This window comes from Patagioenas fasciata, unplaced genomic scaffold, assembly GCF_037038585.1.
Source record: "Patagioenas fasciata isolate bPatFas1 unplaced genomic scaffold, bPatFas1.hap1 Unplaced_3, whole genome shotgun sequence".
NCBI lineage: Eukaryota > Metazoa > Chordata > Aves > Columbiformes > Columbidae > Patagioenas > Patagioenas fasciata.
In genome coordinates, this window is record NW_027288732.1 from 2,907,669 (window position 1) to 2,919,262 (window position 11,594).

Sequence of the window (11,594 nt, forward strand, 5' to 3'; positions counted from 1 at the left end):
AAGAAGACAAATAATTTTTCTTGTGGATAGCATTAATACAACCAAGAAAAGCAAACACCAAAGACAACAAACAAACAAACAAGCAAACAAAAACAAAAACAAAACAAAACAAAACAAAACAAAACAAAACAAAACAAAACAAAACAAAAAACAAACAACGTACAGAACTCAGGCTGAACAAGTAATACATTATTGCAAGAGACATGCAGAAGAAGGAGGTCAGTTCGTTACTGTTTTTGAAAAGCAAACAATCAACAGTTTCCTTATAGACTCCTTGAGCTCCTGGTTCCTCATGCTGTAGATGAGGGGGTTCACTGCTGGAGGCACCACTGAGTACAAAACAGAAACCACCAGATCCAGGGATGGGGAGGAGATGGAGGGGGGCTTCAGGTAGGCAAACATGGCAGTGCTGACAAACAGGGAGAGCACAGCCAGGTGAGGGAGGCAGGTAGAAAAGGCTTTGTACTGTCCCTGTCCAGAGGGGATCCTCAGCACGACCCTGAAGATCTGCACATAGGACACGATGATGAACACAAAACACCCAAATCCTAAACAGACACTAACCACAAGAAGCCCAGCTTCCCTGAAGTAGGTGTCTGAGCAGGAGAGTTTGAGGATCAGGGGGATTTCACAGAAGAACTGGTCCACAGCATTGCCCTTGCACAGTGGCAGTGAAAATGTATTGGCCGTGTGTAGCAGAGCATTGAGAAACCCAGTGGCCCAGGCAGCTGCTGCCATGTGGACACAAGCTCTGCTGCCCAGGAGGGTCCCATAGTGCAGGGGTTTGCAGATGGCAATGTAGTGGTCGTAGGACATGACTGTGAGGAGACAATACTCTGCACCAAGCAAGAAAAATACGAAGAAGACCTGGGCAGCACATCCTGCAAAGGAGATGACCCTGGAATCCCACAGAGAGTTGGTCATGGATTTGGGGATAGTGGTGGAGATGCAGCCTAGGTCAAGGAGGGAGAGGTTGAGCAGGAAGAAGTACATGGGGGTGTGGAGGTGCTGGTCCCAGGCTATGGTGGTGATGATGAGGCCGTTGCCCAGGAGGGCAGCCAAGTAGATGCCCACGAAGAGCCAGACATGCAAGACCTGCAGCTCCCGTGTGTCTGCGAATGGCAGGAGGAGGAACTGGGTGATGGAGCTGCTATTGGACATTTGCTCTTTGTTGGCATGTGGGCTCTGTTCAAAAAAGAAAAAGCAACTTTAAATTAGGATAGACTCCTCTTAACAAAGCCACACCATTTTTGGTAAAATCACTGCAACTGAAATGCATTTCATTATTCTGTTCTGTGCTGGCTGAATGTGCTGTGAGCAGCAGGACCTCTGCCCGTATGTTCCCAAGCAGCCATCTTTGCTCTGCTGCAGTGGGGACACGGGAGCTGGTTTGTGACATCTCCAACGTTCATACGGAGTGGCAGATGTAATCCACCTTCAAATAAAAAGTTTAATAACTGTGCTCATGACTGTCAATTGGGCTGCAGAGGAGACAATTACCATGTCTTTATTTTATCTGTTTTTTTTTTTTTTTATTTTCCACCACCACATTAGGTGAGTGGGTTTTTTAGGGGTAGAAATCCTCATTTCTGTGATTTAAAATGTGAAGAGTCTTGGGACAGGCAAAAAGGCTCAGCTTTCTTTGGCTCAGTGCAGAGTCAGACATCAGAACTTTCAATCAGGATTTTATTCATCCATCCCATACTTCAGCTTTTGCTGTCTTGAAAATGACTTCAGACACCAATTAATCTAATTAATCCAAACAACTGGACTTATACTGGATCAGGAGAGCCCTTTTAGAAAGGGCAGATCTGCAAACTCTTCTCTGTCCCAGCCCAGAGGTGGAGATGTGATGGAGAGAGCAGGACACGACCCCTCACTGAGAGAAGCAAAGCACTCCTGCAGGAGAGTGCAGACCCCAGAGAAAGGCTCAGCACTCCTGGGATCCTACAGCAGAGCTGGGCCTTTCTGGGAGCAGCCTGTGAGCCCAGCAGGACAGGCAGAGCAGAGCCAGGGCTCCTGGAGATGGGGTGTGCTCAAGGGACAGTCAGATCATTGCCCAGCAGACAACACCCAGCACCATCTGCAGAGAAGGACCAAAAGAGCTGCTGAGCACCCCCTGCTCTGCTGCTTGGAGCTGTCCCTGCCTGCAGCTGTGTCTGTGTCCCCAGGTCTCCTCCTGTCAGTGTCACAGACCCCATCCCACCCACTGTGTGCTCAGCTCTGCCCTGCAGACCCCTCCCAGCAGCCGGCACTGCCCAGGGGCAGCTCTGTGTGGGCGGCTCTGATGGGAACATCAGCCCTGAGGAGGCTGAAAAAGTGATCCTGGTGCTGTTTGTAAGCCATGGCATGTTGACTTCTGGTGTTCACACATTTATTCACCTCTAAGTGAAATGGATCTGGAATTTAATTGCCTCCCCTGAATTGAGACATTAATTTCTATGTCCCATTTCTTACCCAGACAACCAGGAGCAGAATATTTAAAGAACAGGATCCTTCCCTATCAGTTAGGCCCTGCCTTGCTATTCTTCTTTAAACATCACCTGGGAATCTCCTTTAGTGATGTGGAGTTGTGAGCAGCCCTGACCTACACAGCACCCTCCCAACAGCAGGACACAGCTCTCCCAGAGGTTGCTCCTTCCCGCAACAGCTTCTCCCCTCAGTGTTGTTGGGATCTCCCCGGGCAGGCTGAGCACTGGTCCTGGCAGGCGGCAAAGTCCCTGCCCTGGCACAGCCCTGGGGTGCAGGGACCCTGCTCTGCAGGACAGCCCTGAGCATCCCTGGGTGCTCACCTGGTTTCACAGCTGTTTAATATTGCCTGACACGATCCCCATCCTTACAGATCCCACCAGCTGTGGCTATGCAACTTTTAGGAGATGCCTCCAGGAGCTACAGTTGCATTGCCCTGCACCCAGAGACCTACCACGACAAGGGCTGCAAAGTTTTCTCCTCCAGTGAGCTCTCAGTCATCCTCCCAGTCCTGACCACCTTTAATCTCTCTCTGCCTTGCTCGTCTCCCTGAGATCCCCAGGCAGAGCCCTCAGCCCTGCTGCGCTGTGCAGAGGAGCTGCTCCTGGGCAGAGCTGTCTCTCTGCAGCGCTGCCGCTTGCCAGGAGCTCCCTCTGTCCCAGGAGCCCAGCCCAGCTCAGCAGCACAGGAGCAGCCCAAGGTGCTTTAATGACCCCTCTGGTGGGTTTGATGCTGAGTCCATGGGCCTCAGACCCTGGAGGAAGCTGATGTAATAAACTCTCAGGGAGTCAAAGTTAGATTCAGACTCCAAAGTTTCTTGTAATATTAATGGCTCCCACTGAAGGACATTACTGAGCAATTGTCCCCAGGGTCAGTTAGAGCAGACAACTGGAGGCAGTGAGGACAGGTCAGGAAAAACAAAGTAAAGGTCCCTTGAATACTGGGTAAATCTGGATGTGCTTCATTAACTAAAGAGAAAAGCTCTGAACCCCAGCCCCTACAACATCAGATCCTGTCCCTCCCACGTTGCCCAGGCCCCTTCCTGAGACAGTGTGGTTTGGGGCTGTGCAAGGCCAAGGGCAGGACTATGGTCCCACACCTCCGAGGCTCCTGGATGGGGACAAGGAGACTCGGAGGCCCCTGCCCTGTAAGGACAAGGTGTCTTCTCACAGGCATCAGAGGTGGAGACAACAGCCATAGCCAAGGGGAGAAGGAGCTCATGGCTGGTGGGGGCTTTCAGCCTCTTTACATCGTTTGATCATCTCCAGGACAGCCTGTCCTGTGCTGTGGCATCCCCTGCACCTCTTTCCCTGCAGGCTGCAGACATCCCCCCTGCTGCCCCATCTTGCTCTTGTCTGAGCATCTTCCTTCCTTTGCTGAGATCTCTCCACCCTCCCCAGTTGTTCTTTGAAGCACAAAGCCTTGGGCTGATGCAGACTCCCTCTGCTGACCTGCTCCACCACAGCACTGCCCTTCCAGTCACATTCCTTGCTGCTCATGTCCAGCCTGGACCTCCCTGGCTGCACTTTGCGCATTTATTTCTTTCTCACGCTCTTTCCCGCTATGAAGAAACCTCCACCACCTCTGAAACCAACCTTCAAGCACTCTCAGGCTACTCCTGCACTGCTGCAGCCTCCCCAGCGCTGCTGGGCCAAAGCAGCCCAGGTCCCTCAGCATCCCACACCATGTGCACAAGGTCCTGAACCTGCCTTGGCAGAGCCCTGCACTCTCCAGTTCCTCCCTGCTTCTCCAAACTGGGAAGCCGCACACTGGCACAGCCCCGTGTGTGTGGGGTCACACCAGTGCTGAACCGAATGGGATGAGAACTCCAGGTGTCTGGGTCCACACGCTCCTCCTCATGCAGCCCCGTGTGCAGCTGCCTTGTTCATGGTGAGCGTGCACCACGGGCTTGTGTGGGGACCTTGGAGTGCCCAGGCCCTTCTCCCCGGTGTTACTGCTCAGTGTGTCAGGTCCTGCTCTGTCCTGATGTATGGGGTTATTGTCCCACCCTGATACAGCACTGGTCACTTTATCTTGTTAATATTCAGAGTTATCTGATGGGTACATACCAGATGCGTGGAGGTCTGCCTGGGGACAGACAATGTCAGGTGAAGGTTGAGGAGTCAGCATGAGAGGGCAGAACAACATGGGCAGTGTTGTGGTGACTGGACATCAGCTGGAGGATCTCTGATGAGGAAGAGGAATTAGATGAGGCCTCCTTCAGACAAATGAAAGGAGCCTCATGATTGCACGGCAGTGTCCTCCTGGCAGACCTGAGATATCCCAATATCTGCACGGTACCAGCCAACCAGGAGGGGCTGGAGCTCATTGACAACATCTTCCTGACACGGGTGACTGAGGAGTCAGTGGGGTGAGGTGCCCTGTGGGACTTCACACTTACAAACCACAAAGAGTTGGTCAGGATGGAACAGTCAGGGATGGGAAAGTGGAGCTGAGGCTCCTGGGAGATGATCACAAGGCAAAGAGCACAGCTGTTGTGCAGCATTTTTTACCCTTTCTCAAATACAATATCACAAAGATGCTGCCAGCACCACTGAGTGGCTCTAATTTGGCAAGGAGTGGGTCCAGCTGAAATCGACTCTGTCTGACATTGCTCAAACTCCTGTTGTCCTCTTAGAGAGGTGACAACTGTAGCACAGCCACACTCACCCCCTGTTCCAAGACTATGTAAATCCAGTACAGGGTGGCAACGTGTCAGATGTTACAAACTACTTGATCATGGAGAAGAAATGGAAAAGATCTTCTGTCAGCAACCTGACAAAGTCTTCTGTCAGTGAGCAGGTTCCTGTGGGGAACTGTAATTGTCCTGACTTTCACTGGCCAGGCAAAGCAGTGGGTGACAACAATCCAGGATGCTGAGTTATCTTATTGACATGGCTGCCTGGCCAACAAGGGTGATGCTCACCTGGTTCTGAAACTGGGAAACAAGAAAGAGCTGGTGAGGGATGTGAACATCAGTGTCCAGCTTGGTTGTTGTGACCAGGACACAGTGGGGTCCCAGGCACCAGAGAGGAGGGAAGAAGGCCAGTAGCAGAGCACAGGCTGGTGGAATCCAGAGAAGTCTTGTACATAACTGGAGAACACCCAGGAGTGGATGGGGCTCAAGTCAAGTGTTACTTGAGAAACTCAGACAAAATTATAGAACAGGAGATGGGTCATTTGACCAGGTCCCTGAACACAAGTATCACTGTGCACAGCACCTGCGATTCCCAGGAACACCCACCTCTCGGTCCAGAGGAGTGTGACTCCTCTTGAGGTGTCCTGGCCTGTCTCCTCACCCACGTGGTGATTTAGGTACCCGCTTTTCCGATATATTCAGTCTTTATCAGGAGACACTCCGGATCAATATGAACAGGAGACTGCTGATGCCACCCGTTCTGGGAAGGGAGGGAAGGGTGAGCAGGGAATGAAATAGAGGAAATACTGCTTTGTTGCTGTTTATTATGGAAATGCTCACTGTTTGGCTGTTTCTGAAATCCCCCTAATCATCCACACCAGACTTGAAGCCTTTAGGAAAGTGATCACAGAGCCTTGGCTTGTAAGAGCATTTTAGATGTTAGTGAGCCCTCTGCTGCCGTGATCCCGAACTGCAGGCGCTGAAAGAATGAAGAAACCTCTGATGAAGTGAAAGGCAGAAGCAAAACCCAAGTTCTGTGGGTGTGTGGGACCCCACGAAGGGCCATCACTGACACAGCTGTGAAGGAAACAACCAGTCCAGGTCCCTGTCCCTGGAGGCTGGTGAAGCAAAAGCCTTGAGACACTGGTTACGGGTGGGGAAGTTGATGTGGAAGTGGCTCTGATGCCATGTCAGCCCTTCATGTCTATTTACCATCAGGATGGCTGAGCCCTGACCCCAGAACCAGACCAAGGAGACCGTTTCTGTCTTATGTTTCTCAGACTCTGACAGTGCTCACTGTGAGGGTATTTGTGTTTTGGGGGTGTGTTTGGTGCCAAGTGCTGTTGCTTTAACCACAAGGCTCTGGTTTTCTGACGATTTGGCAATGACTGTGAGATACTCAAAACCCATTGAGCTTCTTTCAGAGACCTGGCAATGGTCACCAATCACCTAAGCTGTCCCAGTCCCAAACTTGCTCGAATCCTCAATTTGGGTCCATGCTCCAGCACTGAAATGCACACGTTCCTTCTGTTGCTGCCCTAAAATCAAAAAGAAAAATCAGTCTATTCCACATTAGTATGACCAGCCCATGCTCTTCAGGTCTTCTTCTTTAACACACTTACTGCTACGCATGGACCTCTCTCTTCGTGCACTCCCATGTGTCTCACAAACCTTTCACTCTTGTCGTTCAGTAATGGGCCAACACTCCAGGAGGTTCCATCCAAGTGTGGGCAGTGTAAGAGAGGAGCAGAGCAGGATCAGTTCATGGGCCATGACTGAGCACAGCCACCCCAGCAGCAGCCATTTCCCATCTCCCAGGCACAACCATGCCCACAGTATGCAAATGGCACTGCCATATATGATTAGTCCGAGGGAAACCTACCTCCAAAAATATGCTTCCTATTCCCCTTCCACCCACAGACATCAGCCACATTCCACTTGTGTCTCAGACATGGTTGTAAGGATTTGCTGAAGTCATCAGCCATCACCCTTTTCTACCCCATGTTCCCTGATGTCCCCTCTCTCCCACACCACACATGGCCAGTCACTGCTGCTCAGGTCCTCTCGCTCTTCAGAAGAGGTCTTGAACTTCTTGGCTCTTCCTGATGCTTGTTATAGTCTTTCTCCCTCCAGATCTCACAGTGAGATTACTTGTTCATGACAGGGCCTTTGTAACCATCTCTTATGAAATTGTTGTCTTTTTGTGATCATCTGTGCAGGTGTTATCACCGAAAAGCACCAAATATATCAACTCTGATACAGAGTGAAATGCAATAAAACCTTGTTGAGTCACCCCAATAGCTGTGCCTTCCAGCAAGGAGTTTCTCCTGAGAAAGGGATCCAACCTCTGCTACTCTCTGCAGAGGCACATGAGCAGTGTCCATGCACCTGGGGACACAAAGGGTGACTTTTGCAAGATCACCCTTTATCTGGATCATTTAGATATGTACCTGTGGATGGGGTATCAAGCCTTATAGTGCAGGAGAGACTGGAGTTCTGAGCTTCCTTCATCTGCCCTGTGTGACAGTCTGTAAAATACACTACCCCAGTCAAAAAGTTTGTTTTGATTCTCTTCACAGCTCTGAGCACCACATGGGTCAGGAGACAAGCCAGGATTCCCAATGAGGACTCACATGCTCTGCTCATCAAGTTTAGGTGTTCCCAGGTGTGGGAACGGTAGGATGTGCAGTTCCAGCCAAAGGATCTTGAACAGATTATACAAAAGTATGTGTTGTTTTTTTTTTTTTTTTATGAGTGTAAGAAGTGATAGCCCAGGACAGTGAGAATAACATCTCGGGTTGGAAAACCACCCCATATGTACGATGTGTGAATGTTGGCCCTGGGCACGTGGATGAGTGGGTCGGAATGTCGCCCACAAGATATGTATGGGAACGTGACTGAAAAGACTCACAGCATGAGTGTGGTGTGTTTAGAATAACATTTATTGAAAAAACTGTTCAGCCTCTTGGCCGAGCCCTGTATCTGTAAACACATAAGTTGAGAACTGTTAATAAAAGAGAGTTCACCTCTGCCTGGCTCTGCTCTCACTGCTAACAAGAACCCTGTGCCTGTGTGTCTCTGTCTGTGTCTGTAAGAATCGTTCTCATTGCAGCACCCTGGAATCTCAGCAGACATGTCACACTGATCCGTGGGTTCAAGGAGCTGGTCAAATGCTTTGTCACCATTTCTGTAACGGTGGCTTTGCTGCCTGGCTGATGTGCAGACTCTGAACATGGAGACTGACACCTCTTGAACAACCTGCTCTGAAAGGATGAAGAAGGGGGCTGTTCTTTCTGGAAGGGTATTAAGACAGCAAAAAAGAACCTGGGTTGGGGCAAATGAAAAGGGGTGCAAAAGATGTGGTCTGGACTGATTGGGGTCACTTGTAAAGCAGCCCTGCACCTCATGTGAATTATTCCTATGGTCAGGGAGAACCTGAGAGCTTTGTCTAAATTGAAAACATGAAGGGGATGAAAGGACAGTGTCATTCAGGCTGGTTGGGATCTTGAGAGGTGTCTTGACCAACCTCCTGCTCAAAGCAGGGTCAGACCAGATTACTCAGGGCTTTATCCAAACACATCTTGGTCACTTTCAGTAACCAATGTCTACTGCCACCATGTCTCACTCATCTTGTCTCACTGTCCTGCTCAAGGCCAGGTGAACCAGGGGAGGTTGTTCAAGGCCTCAACCCACCTTCGCATCCAATCCCCTTCCCAGGGACAGAGGCAGGCTGACCCACTTGCAATTCTCCCAATGCCTGTTCTTACCATTCTTGAACATGGCTTTGATTTCTGCCTTTTCCAAGGACCCCAGAACCTCTCTATTTACCCTGGTTCTTATGAGAGCACAATCCAGAAACAGAGGCAAGGGTGACAGAGCAGACTGGAGCACTTGCAATGATCTTGTCCAAGGCAGCTGAGATCAGTCTCATTGGGTCTGTCTTGTTTGTTCCTGGAGTCACACACAGAAATGTCAGGTTCTGTCAGGTGTCCACATCTGAGCTGTCCTCATGGAGTCCTTATGCACCCAGGGATGCTCAGAGACAGAGTCTGTCCCTTTTACACAGAGGCAGGAGTCACAGTGTCCCTCTGGCCTCCTGTTGCCTCTCCCAAAGGACAGGAGGCACCTCAGCCCTGTGATGTGTCACCCTACTCTGGACTCAGCTGAAATGTCCCATGTTGTGAGGAATGGATACGGGGATCACAGATTCAGGAAGAAGATCCCAGTGGGTGGTTTCCCATTGGCTGTTACTTCCAAGTGACCTCGAGACACTGTCTGTCCCACAGGCCTTCATGAAACCCCCAGGAACAGCTGATGGTGTTTGTGCTCACTTGGGTTCATCTCACCTCACATACATGATGTGCATGCTCACATCTCATCTGAACAATGCAAACACGGACTTCTGACCTGCTCATTCAGTGTTCCTCCATGGAGGGAAGAACAATCTCTGTGAGCTGGGGAGAGAGGCCAGTGGTGGAAATGGTGGTTGTGAGGGGCCAGTCCATGACAATTGCCCTGGGGCAGCTTCCGCGGGGTGTCCAGCGCAAACGGGCACAGCCCAGACCCTGCTCTGCTGGTCCTGCAGGTCTCTTTCAGGAGGCCTGGCTGTGAGAGGATGCTGCTGAATGCCCCAAACCTACAGGCCTATATTTTTTAGCTTTTTCAATCTCTCAGTCACTGTAATGGGCATGTTCTTGAGAGAATCTTTGGAAGAAGACCTAAACCTTCAGGCCCTTCCCTGAGGAGATCACCTTTCTATCTGGAACGGCTGTTCTGAGGCCAGTTCTGTCACACAAGTGCCCATTACTGTCCCTGCGTGTGGTCACAGCACTGACACACAGCAGGACGGGGACAAAGCTGCCAGAGCACTCAGGCCTTGCACCAACACAAGGGATGAGACGGAGAGTGTGGAAGTGGAACAAGAAGACCTCTGGAAGGCCAAGCGCTGGTGCTCCCTGGCAGTGCTGCCAGGCTGGACACCTTTCCCTACACCCATAGACACAGAGACAGTCCCTCTAGCTCAAAATAAGCCTTGGAGGAGGAATCTCACAGAAAAAAAAAGCCACTGCAGAGCCATTTATTTTCTTTAAATACACAGAGAGCATGGCTCCATATTTACACAGCCAGTGGGTTTGAAAAGAAAAGCAGACAAGGAGTTAGAAAGAGGATGACAAAAATATCATGACTGATTAAAAAAAAAACGCCACCAACAGACACACACACAAAAGTCTGGGCCTCTAATGAGTTACATTAAAGCTGTTATCTGTTAAAGAGAAGATGATGAACACTTTATTATTTTTGAAATGCATCCCACCATTAGTTTCCTCAGGGCATCCTTGACCTCCTTGTTCCTCAGGCTGTAAATTAAGGGGTTCAACGTTGGAGGTATCAGTGAGTATACAACAGACACCACCAGGTCCAAGGATGGGGAAGAGATGGAGGGGGGCTTCAGGTGGGCAAAAAAGGAGGTGCTGGCAAACAGACAGATGACAGCCAGGTGAGGGGGGCAGGTGGAAAAGGCTTTGTGCCGTCCCTGCTCAGAGGGGATCCTCAGCACGGCCCTGAAGATCTGCACATAGGACAGCAGGATGAAAACGCAGCAGATAAAAGCTAAAGATCCACTAAACACAATAAGCCCAAGTTCCCTGAGGTAGGAGTGTGAGCAGGAGAGCTTGAGAATCTCGGGGATTTCACAGAAGAACTGGCCCAGGACATTGTCCTTGCAGAGTGGTAGCGAAAATGTATTGGCTGTGTGCAGCAGGGCATTGAGAAACCCAGTAACCCAGACAGCTGCTGCCATGTGGACACAAGCTCTGCTGCCCAGGAGGGTCCCGTAGTGCAGAGGTTTGCAGATGGCAACGTAGCGGTCGTAGGACATGATGGTGAGAAGAAAATATTCTGCTGTAGCACAGAAAACAAACAAAAAAAAGAGCTGTGCAGCACATCCTGTGTAGGAAATGTTCCTGCTGTCCCAGAGGGAATTGGCCATGGTCTTGGGGACAGTGGTGGAGATGGAGCCCAGGTCGAGGAGAGAGAGGTTGAGCAGGAAGAAGTACATGGGGGTGTGGAGGTGCTGGTCCCAGGCTATGGTGGTGATGATGAGGCCGTTGCCCAGGAGGGCAGCCAGGTAGATGCCCAGGAAGAGCCAGAAGTGCAAGACCTGCAGCTCCCGTGTGTCTGTGAACAGCAGGAGGAGGAACTGGGTGATGGAGCTGCTGTTGGACATTTGCTGCCTCTGCTGAGGATCAGTCCAAAGAAGAAAAGACAGTGACAGTTTAGGTGAGACGTCTCTGAAGAAAAAAGGTCATTTCTCATAGAAAATCCCCTCCCTGAATGAGCAAAAATTCCGCCTATTCTACTTGACTGCCAACTGAATGACATGGTTCTTCACAGTATAAAAAAGTAGCTTCAGCATCTAGTTTCCCTGAGGATACTTCTGGGACAGGACTCCCAGTGTTGGTGTCTGAGAAAAAACTGACCCACATCC

General features: G+C 50.4%; 1 protein-coding gene across 1 annotated transcript; it reads right to left on the reverse strand.

The window, feature by feature from the left end:
- Nucleotides 1–10,373: 10,373 nt before the first annotated feature.
- Nucleotides 10,374–11,333, reverse strand: LOC136116107 (olfactory receptor 14J1-like). Its single transcript, XM_065862318.1, has one exon. It carries the CDS (start codon nt 11,331–11,333, stop codon nt 10,374–10,376), a length of 960 nt encoding a protein of 319 aa, XP_065718390.1.
- Between the last annotated feature and the right edge of the window lie 261 nt (nt 11,334–11,594).